The 19,120-nt window shown below is 48.7% G+C and overlaps 1 protein-coding gene across 3 annotated transcripts; it reads left to right on the top strand.

The window, feature by feature from the left end:
- Window positions 1-448: 448 nt before the first annotated feature.
- On the top strand, window positions 449-14,881 carry ZNF331 (zinc finger protein 331). 3 transcript variants are annotated; one of them, XM_042918415.1, is made up of 6 exons: window positions 449-537; window positions 1,519-1,584; window positions 3,195-3,294; window positions 8,834-8,881; window positions 10,063-10,189; window positions 13,037-14,881. In XM_042918415.1, exons 4-6 carry the CDS (start codon window positions 8,873-8,875, stop codon window positions 14,371-14,373), a joined length of 1,473 nt encoding a protein of 490 aa, XP_042774349.1. In that variant the 5' UTR covers window positions 449-537; window positions 1,519-1,584; window positions 3,195-3,294; window positions 8,834-8,872; the 3' UTR covers window positions 14,374-14,881. The 3 variants fall into 3 exon arrangements, with proteins under 3 accessions (XP_042774349.1, XP_042774350.1, XP_042774351.1); XM_042918416.1 differs by lacking the exon at window positions 3,195-3,294; XM_042918417.1 differs by lacking the exons at window positions 449-537; window positions 1,519-1,584 and having other exon boundaries at window positions 2,127-3,294.
- The last annotated feature ends 4,239 nt before the right edge of the window (window positions 14,882-19,120 follow it).

The following is a 19,120-nucleotide window of genomic DNA, read 5'->3' as shown; positions in this document are numbered from 1 at the left end:
AGTTAACGGCTGTATAAGGAACGTCAGCATTAGGGGGAAAAAAACGTTGTTTTGGGCTTTTTGTTTTTCATAAGTCAAATAATGGTCTGAGGGAAAAGTCTCAATTACTCTTAAAGTCAACCCCTTGGCAACGAGCGACATCACACAGACGACGAGCCATCCTTACGTAGGAGACCGAAATGCATGCTGGGAGCCCCGCCGCACCCCCATCCTTCCGCGAGTCCTTCCCCTGAACGACATTTCCCAGAAGTCTGTGAGGCACAGCGCTTCGGGCCGCGCAGAGTTGCATGCCGGGGAAGTGGGCCGCCGCGCTTCAAGCTCCGCGTATTCCCGGGCTGCTGGACTACATTTCCCAGAGGCCCGCTGCACCGCCCCCTCTCTCAAGTCGGAACGCCGCGAAGTGCCTGCTGGGAGAGGCTCGCTAGGTCTAGCATCGTCTCTGCTTGGCATCCCGCGGACGCGGGTCGGAGTTAACCTCGCGCCTTGCGCCCCCTCCCGCCCCCTCCGGATTTCCAGTGGGTCGTGGGGCCCCGAGCGGTGAGTGGGTGGCCTCCCGGGAGAGGAGCGGCGCGGGGGACGGCGTGGGAGGGCGGTGGGGAAGGCATCCCGGGCGCGGAGGCCCGACGCGGAGCCTGGGCCTGCGGGAGATGCTGCGGGGAGAAGTGCGGGAGCGTCGGGGGGGGGGTGCCAGGGGCCGGGTGCCCGGGGTCGCGGTGCGCGCGAGGGGGCAGGCCCCAGCTCGGAGGCTGTGACGCACTTCGCGGGAGTGGGGCGCGGGGGGGCGGGGGGGCGCGGCGGGACCGCGATTGCGCGACTGGGCTCCGCAGGGGTGGAGGGGCCCGGCTGGAGCTGCGTGCCTGTCACGGGTGCTTTCGCGCCACGGCGGGGGCGGCAGGGGGTCGGATGGGCCACCGTGCCTGTCACGGGTGCCTTCGTGCGGCGGGTAGCAGGGAGGCGGAGGGGCGGGTCTGGAGTGTTACGGTGCCTTCGCGCAGCCGCGGGGGTGGCGGGGCCAAGGTGCGTGTCGTGACGGCAAGTGCGGTGGCGAGGCTGGTATTAGTAGGGGACAGTGCAACCTGTAGCTTTGCTGTCGCTGCTCCAACCGGAGCACGTTCCAACCCGGGGTGGAGGGGGGAGGAAAAGCAGTGGTCACAGAGGGAGATGAGAGCCCGAACCCTGCCGCGAAAGTGACCGACAGGAAGGGCGCAGACGTAGCATGAGATGACTGTTTTAGAACGAAGTATTGACTTTACGGGCTACCAGAGTAACAGGACCGAAGGGCCTCGGGAATGAGATTCCTTCTTTGGAGGGGAGAGGTCCCTGACTTGGGAGATGGGGCTGCTTCATATGTCAGAACCCCAGTTACTCCAGCCTGGTCCCCGGGAATCTCCGAAATACTCAGATCCCATTTCCCTCTCATTTCTGATTGGTTTTAGATAGGATGTGTGGGCTTGGAGGGTGTCTCCTGATAAGTTTGTGCTCCAGAAAGGCCCTAGTGTCTCCTTCTCTTTCCCCCAGGCCAGCGGTCATCCAGAAAAAGCATCCTGAGGAGGAAGACGGCTTGTTACACACCTTAAAGTCAAGGTTCAGATGAGTTACCCTTTTTATTCTGTCAATGACTTGTGCTTATAGGACTTCAGAATACCTGCTTTCCTTGGCCTGAAATGTTCTCCCTGATAGGGACTTAACCTCAGTCATTCTTGCCCAAGAGGTGTGATGGGGTCAGGCAGGTGTATGCACACAACACAGAAGACTGCAGTGGAGAGGTTCCCTGTGGTGCTTTATTTTAGACGGTGCTTTGGTCAGGATGATCTGACTTGTAAGGTGGAATCGGAATCAAGCACTAGACTTCGTCGGTCTTTAACCACAGGCCTGACTTCCAGAGCAAAATAAGAACAGAGAAGTTTTGAGGGTTTGGGCCAGCGAATGACAAAGTTACCAGCTTTGTGATGCTCTTAAAAGTGGGGCTTGAACAAAGGTCTTTTCATCAAAGGCAGGGACTTTTTTTCCAGGAAGCAATAAGTAGAGATTTGTTGTATTATCCCCATTTTGTTGGGGGTCTGGACAGCCTCCGTTTGTTTTCCTGGGTTTCACTTGCCTCTCTGTCTGAACTGTAAGAAGTGAGTTCTGGGTCTAGAGCAGGGTTTCGCAGACGTTCTCCGTGAAAGGTCACGTATTAAATAGTTCATGTTTTGCGGGCTACAGGTTGCATATTTTCCATGTTAATTTTTAAAATGGTTTGAGATTTGCAGAAAAATTGCAAAGATAGTATGAGAATGCCCAGGTCTCGCCCACCATTAACAACGTACGTTAGGGTGGGATATTAATTCACAGTTGATGAGCCAGGCTTGATATGTTATCATTAACTGAAATCCGTGCTTTATTCAGATTTCCTTAGTTTTTCCGTAATGTTCTTCATCTGGTCCAGGATGCCATCCAGGAGATCCCATTACATTTCGCTGTCATGTGCCCTTAAGCTCCTCTTGGCTGAGACAGTTTCTCAGACTTCCCTTGTTTCTGATGACCTTGACGGTTTTGAGAGGTACAGGTACTTGGTAGGATGCCCCCCTCTCGGAACCTGATGCTTTTCTCACAATTGGACTGGGTGTATGGTTTTGGGGGTGGAAGGTCACACTGCTTTCATCTTGTCATGGCAAGAATACATCACGATTTCTGATGGCTGAGTTTGAACTTGATCATCTGGTTGAGGTAGTTTGTCAGTTTTGTCCACTGTGAAGTTGTTCCTTTGTTTCCAAAGACCGTGTCTCCCTAAGTGACAGCCTTGTGTTTCAGGACCCCAGTTACTAGATCCCAGTGACTCTGACCCTGCCTCAGTGGTCAGGTCTTTCTCTCTTATCACCCCCTCACTTACTTGTAAGGACCCTTGCATTACGTTGGGCCCACCTGGCAAAATTCAGGGTACCTCCCTGTGTTGAGGTCAGGTGAGGAGCAACTCCCAAGTCCACCTGGACCCTAGCTCCCCTCTGCTCTGTAATGTAACATATTCACGGGCTCCAGGGCAAGGATGCGGATGGACATCTTGGGGAGACCGTTTTCCTGCCTGTCACAGGCCTGTCCAGCCAGCGTTCCCGATGACTGCAATATACCCACTCCCCCATGACTATGGTCTTTCTCTTTGTTGATTTTTTTTTTAATTTGGGACTCTTATGTTTCTTATCATGGGATTAATTCAGGCCTGCCGCAAAAGCTTCAGTTCCCTAAGGAGCCCGTAAAGAAGAAACTCGAAATTACCCATAACTGTACCATCCAGAGCTAATTGCTGTTGATTTTTTGGTATGTATGTGCCCAGCCCTTCCCTCCCCGTCTGTGCATACATGTGTGGTTTTTGTCCTCAGAGTCCTGGATCCCGCTAAGTGATAACGTAAGTGAGCCATAGACTCTCCAGATGTTAGTTTATAGAGGCGTCCAAGTCAGCCGTGGGTCCCATTGTACCTGTGTGCATGTGGAGAGAAGTGTTCCAGTGATCCTCATCTTGCTTAGGAAAAAAATCTCTCACATATTTACACCTTCAAGGATTAGAAAGGCATCATTTAAAATTAATCCCACGAACAAATTATCAACACAGACAGGCTTTCAAAATTAGATTTTGTAAGATTTGAATTTTCCTGTCACAGAACGTGACTATAAGCACTGACTTACTACAGATACGAGCTGTACTCTAACATTTGCACGGGCAGATACATGAGAAAGGTGTAAGGTGACAGAAATCTCCCCTGACAATGGAGTATGAGGTCCAGCCGCGTGCTGTCAGTTTGACACCTTCTCAGGTTAGATTCTGAGCTGGATTTTCCATGCAGACTCCGGTCTGTCCCTCATTTTCTCCTTGTGTGTCTCAGAATGTTTTTTTGCTGATGATTTAAAAGAATTTCATTTCCCAAGAGGCTCGGAAAATTGTTAGCATGGATTATATAGAAACAGGTTTGAGAAGCACCTTTCAGTAGAAGAAAGGAAAAGGCACGCTTGAGTTTCTTTCATAAAAACAGTGTGATGTGACTGATTTTCAATCATAACTGCTAACTTGTATTAAGTAACTGTTAATATTATTGTGTTTTATATAGATTATCTTAATAGTTGCTGCAGTCCTACCTGCCCGATACTGCTTTTACCCCCGTCTTACCCATGGGGGAACAGACAGTGGGAGGTTAGCAACTGTCAGAGCTCAGATTCACATCCTAAAAGACCACAGGGCCTTATTCTTAATTTCACCAAGACCTCTTCTCCCAAATTACACATATTTATTTAAACCTGTTTTCTTCACGTAGTAACTTACCTTAAATTTTTTTCTTAAGGAATATAAGTCAATATCATTGTTAGTAAATGTATTATATGCCATTATAACAGACCATAATTTATTTCATCTGTCCTCTACCATGAGATATTTCTATTTCTTTCTTTTATTTTTTTTTCCATCTTTTAAAACAATTCTCTGGAAAATCTGAATAAAATTGATGGATTACATCCGTATCAATGTCCTGATTGTTACATTGTCCTATAGTTTTGTGATGTGTTACCATTGGGGTCAGCTGGGTAAAGGGTACACAGGTTCCCTCTGTATTATTTCTTGAGAGCTTGTTTGGAGGTTCTAGCAGGGGAGCGCAGCTACTCGTATACCCTTGACCGAAGAACGGTCCTCCTCTATCGGGGAAGGTCGTCCTCTTCGACCGAGCGCGCAGCTTCGGGAGGGACGCACATGGAGCGGTGAGGGAGGAAGGGGACACCCGCCTAGCCAGCCAGATCAGCCGAATCAACCCTGGCGATCAATGGGGTGACAGATGTCGCAGCCAGATCGCCCTCACATCCCCCTCTGTATTATTTCTTGCAACTGCATGTGAGTCGACAATTATCTCAAAACATTTTTAAAGCCGTCCCATTTTTAAAAAGTCCTCAACATTCTTGTACACATATTTGTACACCTCTTTCTGTTTCCTTGGGATAAGTGTTCCCAAAAGAGGAATTTTGCATCAAAATCCTGTCTTTGTTAAGTGCCTACAAGGGGCCTGACCCTGTGGTGTGAGCACTGGGGATGAGCGATGACTGAGCACATCGTTACCTGCACGTTGCCCATAACCCGGCCCAAAAGGGAGACTGAATGGAAGCCCTGGGCAGCCTGCAGTCAGGGTCTGTGGAGACTCGTAGGTGACGTGCTCCGAAAGGCGATGGGAAGGAGAGAATCACTCTCATGGTTGTCAGGTCGTGACCAGATAACTGAATGCACGGGCTGTGTGTGGAGTAAAATGGAATTTGCTACCCGAGTTTTAGACCTTACAAGTCGTCTGTAATGACGTCTGATGCAAAGTGAAGACTGACAGGGTCAGGTGGTTTAGCATTTGTGCACAGGACACCGTGGCTGGAAGGCCAAGTTCAGAAGTCCAGTTCAGCCTTCCAGCGAGACAGCTGTCAGTATCTGCAGAGCACCCCTTGGAATTCTCGTCCTGTTTCTAGTCGGTGCCCCAACATGTGTGGGCATGGGGATACACCAAAGAGCTGGTTTACGTATTAGGAAGTGAAAGGAAACAAAAGTCAATGCGTAAAATAATGCAGAGATCATGTATTCTGAGCTTTTTTTCCCACCATGTCAAAAGGAGACTTTAAAAATTTTTTTTAACGTTTATTTATTTTTGATACAGAGAGAGAGAGACAGAGCATGAATGGGGGAGGGGCAGAGAGAGAGGGAGACACAGAATCGGAAGCAGGCTCCTGGCTCTGAGCCATCAGCCCAGAGCCCGACGCGGGGCTCGAACTCACGGACCGCGAGATCATGACCTGAGCTGAAGTCGGCCGCTTAACCGACTGAGCCACCCAGGCGCCCCAAAAGGAGACTTTAAAAAAGAAGTTTCTCTGTTGTTTGAGAGTCCAACGGCCATTTAATGAATTTTTTTTAATTTTTTAAAGTTTGTTTATTTTTGAGAGAGAGTGTGAGCAGGGGAGGGGAGGAGAGAGAGGGAGACACAGAATCTGAATCAGGCTTCAGGCTCTGAGCTGTCACTACAGAGCCCAGTGTGGGGCTCGAACCCACGAACCGCACAAGTTCATAACCTGAGCTGAAGTTGGACACTTAACCGACTGTGCCACCCAGGTGCCCTGCCATTTAATGAACTTAAAAGAAACGCACACACGTATATACATCCAACCAACACCTGCTGTTACACACCAAGTGAGGTGTGCTTAAGAAAATCAAGATCATGGGGCGCCCGGGTGGTTCAGTCGGTTAAGTGTCCGACTTCAGCTCAGGTCATAATCTCACGGTTTGTGCGTTTGAACCCTGCATCGGGCTTTGTGCTGACAGCTCAGAGCCTGGAGGCTGCTTCGGATTCTGTGTCTCCCTCTCTCTCTCTGCCCCTCCTGCTCACGCTCTTGTGTCTCTCTCAAAAATAACCAAACATTAAAAGAAGAAGGCGAAAATCAAGACCAGACGGGTTTCAGGTCACCAGGACCACCAGCAGGTTCTGTGGTTCTGAGTGGACTCACAGGATTCAACAGGCAGTCCTGCTCGTGGCCAGGGTTTATCCGGTGACAGGGCACACACCACAGTCAGCCGAGGGACAGGCGCATGGGACAATGTCGGGAGGAATCCAGGCACACACTTCCAAGAGCGTCTTGCCAGTGCAGTGACCCAGGACATGCTTAACCCCCCAGCTTGAGTGACAGCAGCACATGTGAAGTGTCGTCCACCAGGAAAGCTCATCAGGGCCCAGTCACAGAGGCACCGTCTGCCTGGTACATCCCAGAATTGCAGACCCCCAGAGGAAAGCAAGGGTTCCGTATAAACCACATGGTTTCTACAGTTTAAGAGCAGTGAGCCGCCTTGTCAGGGAGTGGCGGGGACCCTCCGGAAGTCCAGCCAAGGGCCAAGAAATTTCCAACCTGCTCTGTTAGCTCTTTTCTGCATAAGGGATGCATAACTTTCCAGGCATTTTCTTTCTGTTTCTCTGTGTTTCCTGTTTCTATTGATGTGTTACGGTTATTCTGTGTCTGTGTGTATCTGTATACACATACATATGTTCATATATAAAATACTGCAACTGTATTATTCTGTTTTGGTAGACTGATTTTTCTGCTGCCAATATCTCCGAAGTAGTCATGTCTTTTAAGGATTTCTCCCAACTTAGCATTTCATGAACATTTACTCTTTTACATCGTACTTGATGCCGTCAGCTTTTCTAGACTCAGTGCTGAACATGGTGGCATTTCCTTCACTGTATCCACCTGCCTTGTCTTGACCAACCTCACCCCATCTAGAGGCCAGAACAGATTTGAGGGCATGGGATCCACACAGGGTTACCTTCAGCCCTGACACCAACTAACTCCAAGTTCAGGACTTTCCCGAAATGACTTTCAGGTTCAATAAATCAGGACTAGAAGCATTCTTAGGATTCACTGAGAACTGTTCTCATAGTTACAGTTAATTACAGGGGAAGGATGCAGATTAACAAGCTTCTAGTGTCCAGTGTCCTCTCCCCATGGAGTTAGGACTGGATTCCCTGTCACAGGGATGTAGGACAATGTGCATAGAGTATTGCCAAACGCCCAGAGTTTTCACAGGCCTGGTTGGTTGACTGAATGATTGATCATCCAGGCATGATTGACTAATTGTCTCCATGCTAATCTCATTATCAGATCATGACCCAAAGCACCCACCCCGAATCACCTGGGTTGGCCTTTCCTGTGTAGCCAGTTCCTGCCCTAAGACTAGTTGGGTATAACCAGAGGCACCAAAACAAAGACATTCTCATCAGGTGTGATGTAGGTCACCTCTTGGAAGTTGAGGGCAGGGGCACCTGGGTGGCTCAGTAGGTTGAACACCCGACTCTTAATTTCACTCAGGTCATGATCCCAGGGTCGTGGGATCAAGCCCTGAGTTGGGCTCTGTGATGAGCATTGAGCTTGCTTAAGATACTTTCTCTCACTCTGCCCCCCTCCCCAGCTCTTGTCCTCTCTCACTGTTTAAAAAAAAAAAAAAAAAGTTGAGAGCAAAAGACAAAGAAGAATGAGATCTTGCCATTTGCAGCAAAATGGATGCACCTAAAGAGTATTAAGTGAAGTAAGAGAAAGATAAATACCATATGATTTCACTTATATGTGGAATCTAAATAAAACAAATGAACAAACTAAAACAGAAACAAACCCATAAATGCAGAACACCCAACAAGCATGGTTGCTGGAAGGGAGGGGAGGGGGGAGGGGCAGAATGGGTGAAGGGGAGCGGGGGGAGGTACAGGCCTCCAGCCCTGGAGAGAGTCACAGGGATGAGAGGGACAGCAGTCAGCGGCATTGTAACAAGTGTAACAGGGCCGCTACACTTGTGTGCACAGCGTGAGATACAGACTTGCGTGTTCCTGACACTAACACAACACTGTCCGTGCGCTGCAGTTGAAAAAACGATGTTGAGGGCCGCCTGGCTGTCTCAGTCATTGGAGCGTGCGACTCTTGATCTGGGCGTCGTTGAGTTCATACCCACGTTGTGGGTAGAGAAAGTAAAAGAGTTATATTGAGAAATGACAGCTGAGAGTAGGTCTGACTTCAAGGCAAAACCATAACTACAAGCCGCTCTAATGTGTGTGTGCAGCTGGGTTTCCGGGGGTTTTGGGGAGCGCGATTTCCCTTTTTGTGCAGACTCCTGTATCCTCTCCGGATGTGTCATGTTGACACGTGCATATTGTGGGAGAGGAATGCGGGGGCGGGGGTTGGAAACAAAGACAGAGGAGCAGAGAGGTTGTACGTCGGCATTTGGGGACCAAGGCGCACTTACTTTAATGCCTCTTTTTTTCTCGTATATCTCTGGCTTCTCTGGATTTTGTGTCTTTGGTAAAAGAAACCCCAAGAGGACTGATCAGTTCTTGATTCTAAAACTATGGCCCACGTAAGTATGTTTTTCTCTCTCTCTTTTGAAATATGTGGATATTTTTATGAGTTATCCTGAAGCCTCCTGCCCGACTGAGGCCCCTGTAATTGCCCCCCCACCACCACCACCTCGGGTCTTCTGTTCTGGTGAACGACAATGCCACACAGCCCTGTGCCCCCGCATGGTTAATGCTCACTTCACCCCCAAGCCAGTGATTTGTGTCTCCTGTGTGCTCACGTTTTTGTCAGGAGTAACGGGGGAGCAGTGGAGGAGGAAAGTCCCTTGCGAGAAATACTTGGGCCGCGTCTGTTGTTAGAGGAGTTGGAGGTGGCAGTCCCATGTGACCACATGCAAAAACTAAAATTCTCCCCATTCTCCACTGGTCTTTTTTCAGGGCGAGAAAAGGGAACGTTCACGTTGTCTGGTCAGTGTCAGTGTGCGGTGAGAGCTCGAGCTCCAGGAGGCTTTTGGGGGGCGGATAGGGCTGTGCTTAGGGCCTGAGGGGCCCCTGGTGTTACCAGGGGACCCAGGAGATGCATTGTGTTGTCATGGAGACCTGCCAGACCCACACTCCCATCCACGTGATTCTGCACCAGTATCCTAAGTCAGGAACGGGGAAAAGGTGGGGGTGGTGGGTGGCGACGGGTAAGAAGGTCACCCAGTACAGAAGTCCCGGATGATCATCTACTCCCAGAATTGGGGAAAACCCCGGATGTCTGGTTGTACCTAGGTGTACAGCTGCAGTAAATTTAATCTGTTCCCACGAGGGAATAAGAAAATGCTGCTCATTACATAGGAAGACTGCTTAAAGTCTTGGCAAATGATGAGCATGAGGCTGGAGAACATTCAGACACATGAGCCCTAGTTTCGAAGGTAAAAGAGCTCACATTTCGGGAACAAAACTCTAGGCATTTTCCTTCCCTTGGAGGATGGAAAGGGTGCCCCAGGAATCCACACTTGCCGAGGTGTTATGGGGCAGGCACTCAGGAGGAGCCCCAGGATTGACAGGATTGGAGTAAGGAGGCATCCCACAGGCCGTGGGGTTTTCTCTTCAGCCGCCCGGCCCTGCTGCGGTCACAGCCCCCACCGCGTCCTGTCTGTGTCCAGCCCGACCCAGCACACAGCCCTTTCTGGCCTGTCTTTCATCTTGAGCCTGTGCTCTCTCATCTCATCAGGAACGTGTGGGTCTGTGTTCTCAGGGTCTGGTGACGTTCTCAGATGTAGCCATCGACTTCTCGCAGGAGGAGTGGGCGTGCCTGGACTCCTCGCAGAGGGACCTGTACTGGGACGTGATGCTGGAGAACTACAGCAACCTGGTGTCCCTGGGTGAGCCGCCTGCCCCGCCCCGGAGCATCGGGACTGCCTTCCAAGGACCTAGCCGACTTCCTTCTTCCCCTTCCCAAGGAGTGTCCTGAGCTCAGCCGCATCTAAGATGGGCTGTCAGCGATCGTCCCACCTTTGGGACATCCTGTCCTTAGTGACCAAAGTGAATTTAGATTCTGGAATATTTATTTCACAGCCATCTTGACATTACGGTAGTATGTTACCGCGCAAACCACTGTGGATGGACTGTGCTACTCTGGGGACCCACCTCCTGGGAAAACCGCTCCGCACAGCAACCTCGTCTTCCTGGTAAACCAGCGTCTGTGTCTGACATACAGGCAGACCGAGTGAACAGCATTCCTGTAAAACCAAAGCGAGCACTTTCCATTTGCTGCACGTTGTTACCTGCAGTGAGGCCGAAAGTTACCATTCCTGAATCCTGAGTTAAACATTGGATGACCGTGTCCTGTAAACGTCTCAGGACATGTCTTGTTTTTCTGTTGGAAAACAGTAGCCGTAGTGTTAGTGGCTGATCCTGTGCCCACTGTGTACCCGGCGTTGTTGTGAGCACTGTGTGTACAAACACACTTCATCTCGTCCCCACCAGCTTATGGTGTCGGCACGATTGCCGTGTCTGATCTGTAGGCGAGAATACTTGGGCATAGGGTGACTAGGTCAGACAGGGAGGCAGAAGCAAGAATCGAACCCTAGAGTTGTGGCCTGGGTCCACACTGTCACCCCCCCCCTTGTTGTACTTGCCTCCAGGGGTGAGGCCCTTGGGAGTTTAAAATAAGATCTTCCTGTCTGGCTGCCTGTTTGTTCTTTGATCATTTCTCTTTTCTGAAGTCTGACCACTTTGACTTGCAGCTTGTCAGAAATTTCGCTAAGTCTCCATCAAAACATTTTTGAGCTTCTAATTTGTTTCCTAAGTCCCACATCACGTGCATTTCTTTTTTCGGAAGCAGGGCCTTTCATTTCTAAGCCAGATGTGACTTGCTGCTTTTGGGAGCAGGGGAGAGAGCCTGGGTTGAGAGGGGGGTATGCGTGCAGAGGACAGTGACAGCCGGTCCGCCTGGGACGTGCCATCGAGGCAGCGAGCAGGTGTGCCCCTGGGCATTTGGGAAGCTCGCTGCAAAGGCCCAAGGCCTGTGGGGAAGAAGTCACCACCAGGAACCTGATCTCCACCCCATCCCCCTCTACCCATTCTCCTCTACTTCACCCCACTTCTCGTGTCGTGGATGCTGCTGGTCTGTGGACCAGCCTCCGGTGGCAGGGGTGTAGACCGCGTGATCCCATGCCCTTTGTCGTTCGTGCAACTTGGCTGGATTCCTAGCTTTGAGGGCTTTTCTCCTTTTCCTTTTGTCTAATTTTCACTAATACCTCTTCCCGGGTGTGGTTATGTTCTAACATCACAAGACGTTGTCTGGTTATGGCCCTTTTTGTGCCTTTAGCTGTCACTGACACTCGGTGCCTAGACCCACTTTTGCAGAGGGATTCAAAATGGTGATCTTCTAGGGACGCCTGCGTGGCTCAGTCGGTTAAGCGTCCGACTCTTGGTTTTGGCTCAGGTCATGATCTCGCGGTTCATGAGTTCGAGCCCCACGTCAGGCTTTGCATTGGTGGTGAGGGGCCTGCTTGGGATTCTCTCTCTCTTTCTCTCTCTCTCTCTTCTCTCTCTCCTCTCAGTGCCCCTCCCCCACTCACACTGTCTGTCTCTCTCAAAATGAGCTTTAAAAAATACATTTTAGGGGCGCCTGGGTGGCTCGGTCGGTTAAGCGGCCGACTTCGGCTCAGGTCACGATCTCGCGGTCCGTGAGTTCGAGCCCCGCGTCGGGCTCTGGGCTGACCGCTCAGATCCTGGAGCCTGTTTCGGATTCTGTGTCTCCCTCTCTCTCTGCCCCTCCCCTGTTCATGCTCTGTCTCTCTCTGTCTCAAAAATAAATGAACGTTAAAAAAAAATTTTTTTTTTAAATAAAAAATAAAAAATACATTTTAAAAAATGGTGATCTCTTATCACCACTTCTTTGTTTGTTCACTGCACTATTTTAAAGAGAAACTGCTCCATCTACTACTTGGTTATGTAATGACACCATTTGTACCTGATAAAGATTGTTCTTTAAAGAAAAAATTACCAGTTCCTACAGTAAAGGGCTGCTTTGTTAGCATGCTTCCAGTTGATCATTTAACACTTTGTAGCATCCTTGTGACCTCAGGAAGTTGAACATGTTCAGGATTTTGCAGCCCCTTGGAGTTAACATCGTACGGGTGGTCAGATCCTCCTGAACATTCCTTTATACGCGTTTACCAGGTTTCTTACAGTGAATCCTACACATTGTCTCTTTTATTGCCTTTGATGTTGGGTCTTTATGTCCAGAACTACTTTTCATTATATGACTGACACTACATAATTTCAGAATATTTTATACCCAGCTACCCAAACTGTATATTCTTGTTTTTTACATTAGTTGTGTATTTGACTTTCCTGCATTTTCCAGGTATGTCATTACATTATCTGCAGATTTGTTCTTTATCATCTTTATTTTTGAGATCTGCCCCTCCGATTTCTTTCTGCTTAATTGCCTCAGCTCATAGGAAATAGTGGGGCGTCTAACAGACAGCTCCTTTTTCTTGTCTGACTTTAGCAGGAATGTGTGCGTCTCCAGTGTTTCCTCATTAAGTATTATGGTCCCAGAAGTGGACTCTATATTCTAACAAGAGCCCTTAGGGGATTCATGTTTGTTCTCCTAGAGAAGTTTTATTTCTCTTAGACAAGGTTTTCGGTTTGTGGTTAGTTTTTTGTTTTCATTCTCCTTAGAAGGAAACAAAATATGTTTATTTTTTTTCCCCCAGATTTGGAGTCACCATATGGGACCAAGAGTTTACCTACAGAAAAGGGCATTTACGAAATAAATTTATCCAGATGGAACTCAAATGGAAAAAGTAAATCCCTGGGCCTTAACTGGATGTGTGAAGGTGAGTTTGAAAGGTCACAGGGCCCTCAGCAGGGCTGTTTGAATCAAGTGATAACCAACCATGAGAAAACGCCCACTTGTAGAGAAAATACCTCTGGTAGAGCACACCAGAGACCTCATGCTAGGGAGAATTCCTATGAATGTAAGGAATGTGGGAAGGCCTTCAGTCGTGGCTACCAGCTCACTCAGCATCAGAAGATTCACACGGGGGAGAAACCCTACGAATGTAAAGAATGCAAAAAGGCCTTTCGTTGGGGCAATCAACTCACACAACACCAGAAAATCCACACGGGGGAGAAACCCTATGAATGTAAGGACTGCGGGAAGGCCTTCCGCTGGGGCTCGAGCCTGGTCATTCATAAGAGGATCCACACAGGTGAGAAGCCCTACGAGTGTAAGGACTGCGGGAAGGCCTTTAGACGTGGTGACGAGCTCACCCAGCATCAGAGGTTTCACACGGGGGAGAAGGACTACGAGTGCAAAGACTGCGGGAAGACCTTCAGCCGTGTGTATAAACTGATCCAGCACAAGCGAATTCACAGCGGCGAGAAGCCCTACGAGTGTAAGGACTGCGGGAAGGCCTTCATCTGCGGCTCGAGCCTCGTCCAGCACAAGAGGATCCACACTGGCGAGAAGCCCTACGAGTGCCAGGAGTGCGGGAAGGCCTTCACGCGAGTCAACTACCTCACTCAGCATCAGAAGATCCACACCGGTGAGAAACCACACGAGTGCAAGGAGTGCGGGAAGGCCTTCCGCTGGGGCTCGAGCCTCGTGAAGCACGAGAGGATTCACACGGGTGAGAAGCCTTACAAGTGCACAGAATGTGGGAAGGCCTTCAACTGTGGCTACCACCTCACGCAGCACGAGCGGATCCACACGGGCGAGACGCCTTACAAATGTAGGGAGTGCGGGAAGGCCTTCATCTACGGGTCGAGCCTTGTGAAACATGAGAGGATTCACACAGGGGAGAAGCCCTACGAATGTAAAGAGTGCGGGAAGGCCTTCAGTCACGGCCATCAGCTTACGCAGCATCAGAAGATTCACACGGGTGAGAAGCCTTTTGAAGGTAAGGAGTGTGGGAAGGGGTGTCACCATGTGAACCATCTTCGAGAACATGAGAGAATTCACACTGCTGGAAAACCTCTTGAACACAAAGAACATGCAGAAACTTCCATCCCACATTCCTTCCTTCCACAACACAAGGAAAGCCCATGATACGATTTAACACGAGAAAGCCTTCACCGGACACCCTTCTGCTCACAGGACCTCAGAGGAGTCACGCTTGAGGCAGATTTGGAGAATGGAGAAATCACTTTTTCTTAGTGATCACCGTATACCCCGTGTAGACTTTTTTTTTTTTTTTTTTTTTTTTACTGAATTGGTTAGTGCAGTGAGTGGATAGAAGCTTCCTAGTACCACTCGATGTCTGTCTCATTTCAGACTTGTTCTGGGGAATAACTCCGCCAGTGTAACCTATGCGGGAGAGCCTCCCGCCATGGTACGCTCCCTCCCCGTTATCGTCACCATCCCACCGCTTTACTCCCTGTGATTCACTGGGGAAGTGACCTGGTACCCCCTGTGCGTTATGTGTGGAATGGGGATAATTACACCTAATACTGCTGTTGTGGTGACTGTGTCTGGTACTTGTAAACTCTTTGAAAGTGTATCTGGAATATCACATAAGCTCAATAAATATTAGCTGTTGTTGTTCTTACCATCATTACCATGGGTGTTGCTCTTAGTGAATTCTTACAGGAAGACCCCCTTCCCTGTGGGTACAGCGGGTTTAGAAAAGACTCAGACTTCTAGAAGAAAATAACAGTAATCTAGAGATTACTGCCACGGCCTTGGGGTGGACAGCGTTTCTTGGTACACAAAAGATGCTCATTGTGAAATAAAAAGTTTACATGTTGGATCTTGTTGAAAGTTGTTCGTCAGGCGAAACCATGAAGCCAGCAAAAACAACAGGAAGAAGGCACTTCCTGTCTATGCACCTGGTAAAGGACTCACACAGAGAACCAAATCCCCCAAGTCAGTAACAAATTGGTGGGAAAGGCGGGCAGGGAGACTTAAATAAGTGCTTGACAGAGATCATCAAATGGCCGGTGAGCCAGTGAAATGGGTTCGACGTCTTTTCTCACCAAGGAAATAAGAACACTACCTGCGATTTCACCAGATCACTAGAATAGCTACCATTAGAATCACGTGTGAGCCTGGCACTTTGTTGGATCGTCACACGTGACCTGTTCCGGAAGGAATATGGGACCAGCACGTGAGATCTTGGGGGTCCCAACAGCAGGAGCAAGGAGGTGGTGCTCAAGGGGGGTGGCGAGTGGACTTGCCCTGGGGGGAGGCGCTGGGACCCTCCATCCAGTCCTGGGAGAATGAAGGGAGCAGTTAGAGTCAGGAGTCCTAGGGAGAAGGGAGAGGTCGTCTTGTGGAAAGGACTCGAGCCCACAGGAGTGAGTTTGAGAAGCTGGGGGAGGAATGGCTAGTGCTCAGACAGGTCCTGGGAGACTGAAGCCTTCAAGAGCTAGAAGACTTGAATGCCTGTGGGTCTGGCCTTGGTACGGGGGGTGGTAGTGTGGTTAGAGCACAGAGGAGCGTCCTACAAGGGCAACAGAGGATCCAGATTCTGGGGTCAACGTAGGGCTTAATGTTTGGTTTACCTCAGGGTTGGGGTGTAGTATTCACAGAATACAGATGTCTGCAGACTGCAGGTGTGGGTGGGTGCTGTCCTGCATGAAGGGAAGTGGGGGCAGGGATAGGGCGAGGCCACCCAGGCACCCCCACAATTTCAACTTCAGAAATCTTCAAACTCTGCTTTGGACTGTTTTCAAGAGCGTGGTCTCCCAGTGGTTGTCACCCTGGCATCAGAGTGGTTCTGACAAGTTCGTTCTTGCTGCCCATGAAAGCATCAATGCATAATCCTTGCTTCAGGCTCAGTTTTTGGGAGAATAGGGTTTAAGGCATCTTGATGCAGCTCTGTCACATCACTACTCATTTGCTTCTGGTGCATATCCAAAACTGAAATTTCTACGGAAGGTTTTTTTTTTTTTTTTTTAATTTTTAATGTTTATTTATTAGTGTAAGCAGGGGAGGAGCTGAGAGAGGGAGACACAGAATCCAAAGCAGGCTCCAGGCTTTGAGCTGTCAGCACAGAGACTGACATGGGGCTTGAACATGAACCGTAAGATCATGACCTGAGCCGAAGTCATACACTTAACTTGGCTGAGCCACCAAGGCACCCCTCTACTGAAGGTTTACTGACTTATCGTCTGTGTTCTCCATCAGAGTGTGAGTTCTTGAATCCTGTGACCTTTCGCTTGCTTACCTCTGAATCCTGACCCTTTTTTTAAAAACAGTTTTTTTAATGTTTGTGTATTTTTGAGAGAGAAAGAGCGCGAGCAGGGGAGAGTTAGAAAAAAGGAAACACAGAAACCGAAGCAGGCTCCAGGCTCCGAGCAGTCAGCACAGAGCCTGACTCAGGGCCCAAAACCCATGGACTGTGAGATCATGACCTCAGCCGAAGTCGGACGCTTAATCAACTGAGCCACCCGGGTGCCCCTGAATCCTGACCCTTTTGAACAGTAGGCACCATGTACGTTGTAGGCAGTCAAGAAATGTCCGTTGAACATCTAAATTTTATTGAGCCTCAATAACACATTAATCAATGATCCCCTTCTCAAATATATAAGCATAAGACACACTTTATCATTAAGGATATGTCTAAAGAGCTGTTGCAAGGGTTCACAAGATCTCAACGGGGTGGAATGATATAAAGTGCTAAAAGAAAAGGCTGCAAACCAAGAATTCTTTATCCATCAAAACTGTCCTTTAAAAACTAGACAGAAGTGAGGACACTCCCAGATAAAAGACCAAGGAGTTGCTTGTTAACAGACCTGCCCTACAAGAAATGCCAAAGGAGCGCCTGGGGTGACTCGGTCAAGCATCCGACTTCCGTTCAGGTCATGATCTCACAGTTCGTGGGTTCTAGCCCCGCATCGGGCTCTGTGTTGATAGCTCGGAGCCTGGAGCCTGCTTCAGATTCTGTGTCTCCCTCTCTCTCTGCCCCTCCCCCACTCACGTTCTGTATCTCAAAAATAAATAAACATTAAAATTTTTGAAAAATGCTAAAGGGAGTCCTTCAGGTTGACATGAAATGGCACACGGCAGTAATTTGAAGGCATGTAAAGAAACCGTAACTACACAGGTAAATATTTGTAATCCCTCTGATTTCCTGCATGATTTAAAGGATAAATGCATCAGAAATGATGTCTCTGTTAATGGGCACAAAAGTAAACCTGTAACTGACAGTGATAGGAGCACGGTGTCTGTTACTGAATCTAAGTTGGCATCAGCTCAAACTAGATTGTTACAAATTTAGAATGTCGGCTAAAATCCCCATGGTAACCATTAAGAAAATATCTTTATAAATATATACATAAAAAGAGGGGCGCCTGGATGGTTCAGTCGGTTAAGCAGCCGACTTCGGCTCAGGTCATGATCTCACAGTTCGTGGATTCAAGCCCCACATCGGGCTCTGTGCTGACAGCGTGGAGTCTGTTTGGGAGTCTCCACCCTGTCCCCTACTCTCTCTCTCTCTCAAAATAAACATTTTAAAATATTAAAAACACAAAAAACAAAAAGGAAACTAGGGGCGCCTGAGTGGCTCGGTTGGTTTAGCATCCTACTCTTGACTTTGGCTATTGTCATGATCTCATGGCTCATGAGTTCGAGCCCCGCGTCAGGCTCTGTGCTGACAGCTCAGAGCCTGGAGCCTGCTTTGGATTCTGTGTCTCCCTCTCTCTCTGCCCCTCCCCCACTTACACTCTGTCACTCTCTCTCAAAAAAAAAACACATTAAAACATTTTTAAAAAACTCACCGTATTAACTTCGCTGTTCATTTTCTTGACTTCCATCCTCACGATGGTCATATTCTTCACTCTACTGCTTACCCCACAGACAATCCTGTACTTGGCTCTTATCTACATCTTCAGCATCCACAATCTCAATTTCAAGTATTCCCTTCAGCACAGCGGTCTTGACTTTTAGTTCCACCCAAATGTACCCACATATCCACCATTACTTCCCATGCCGCCCCGCCTCTGGCAATGCAATTCTCTTCAGTTCACAACTTTTCCTCACCAACCCTACCACGTAAGAGTATGACCGAAAACGTAAAGAAAAATGATCACTTACACAAGCTGATAAGTCAACTATACCTCAATAAAGCTGGCGGGAAAATAAAAATGATCAGTTCTCTTGGATATTATGAAATGATGTACCTCACCTGATACTACTCTCTTAGAGTCTCCGTTGCCTGATGTTAAAACAGCTATGCCAGCTTCCTGTTACCACCTGCACGATGTGTCTATTCTCTTCCTTTTTTTTTTTTTAATGTTTTTATTTTTTCTTAATGTTTATTTAGCTCAGAGAGAGAGAGAGACAAAGTGCAGACAGGGGAGGGGCAGAGAGAGGGGGACACAGAATCTGAAACAGGCTTCAGGCTCTGAGCTGTCAGCACAGAGCCCAACGCGGGGCTCGAACTCACGAACTGTGAGATCATGACCTGAGCCGAAGTCACTTAACCGACTGAACCACTCAGGCAAGCCTGATGTTTATTTTTGAGAGGGAGAGCGAGCACAAGGAGGGGAGGGGCAGAGAGAGAGAGGGACAGAGGATCTGAAGTGGGCTCTGTGCTGACAGTAGCTAGTCTGATATGGGGCTCAAACCCATGAACCGTGAGATCATGTGCTGAGCCAAAGTCAGATGCTCAACTAACTGAGCCGCTCAGGCGCCCCTCTTCCCTTCCTTTTATTTCTAGTCTGTGCCCTAATATTTATTTATTTATTTATTATTATTATTATTATTATTATTATTATTATTTTGAGAGAGAGAGAGAGGGTGAGCAGGGGAGGGACAGAGAGACAGGGAGACGCGGAGTCTGAAGCAGGGTCCA

Source organism: Panthera leo, chromosome E2 (genome assembly GCF_018350215.1).
Source record: "Panthera leo isolate Ple1 chromosome E2, P.leo_Ple1_pat1.1, whole genome shotgun sequence".
Classification (NCBI taxonomy): Eukaryota; Metazoa; Chordata; class Mammalia; order Carnivora; family Felidae; genus Panthera; species Panthera leo.
This window is presented reverse-complemented; position numbering and strand designations above follow the sequence as displayed.

Bases quoted from the DNA above. Each gene is read 5' to 3' on its own strand.
- ZNF331 (XM_042918416.1), top strand. The intron at 10,190-13,036 runs GTGAGCCGCCTG...TTTTTCCCCCAG, and splicing joins CAGCAACCTGGTGTCCCTGG to ATTTGGAGTCACCATATGGG.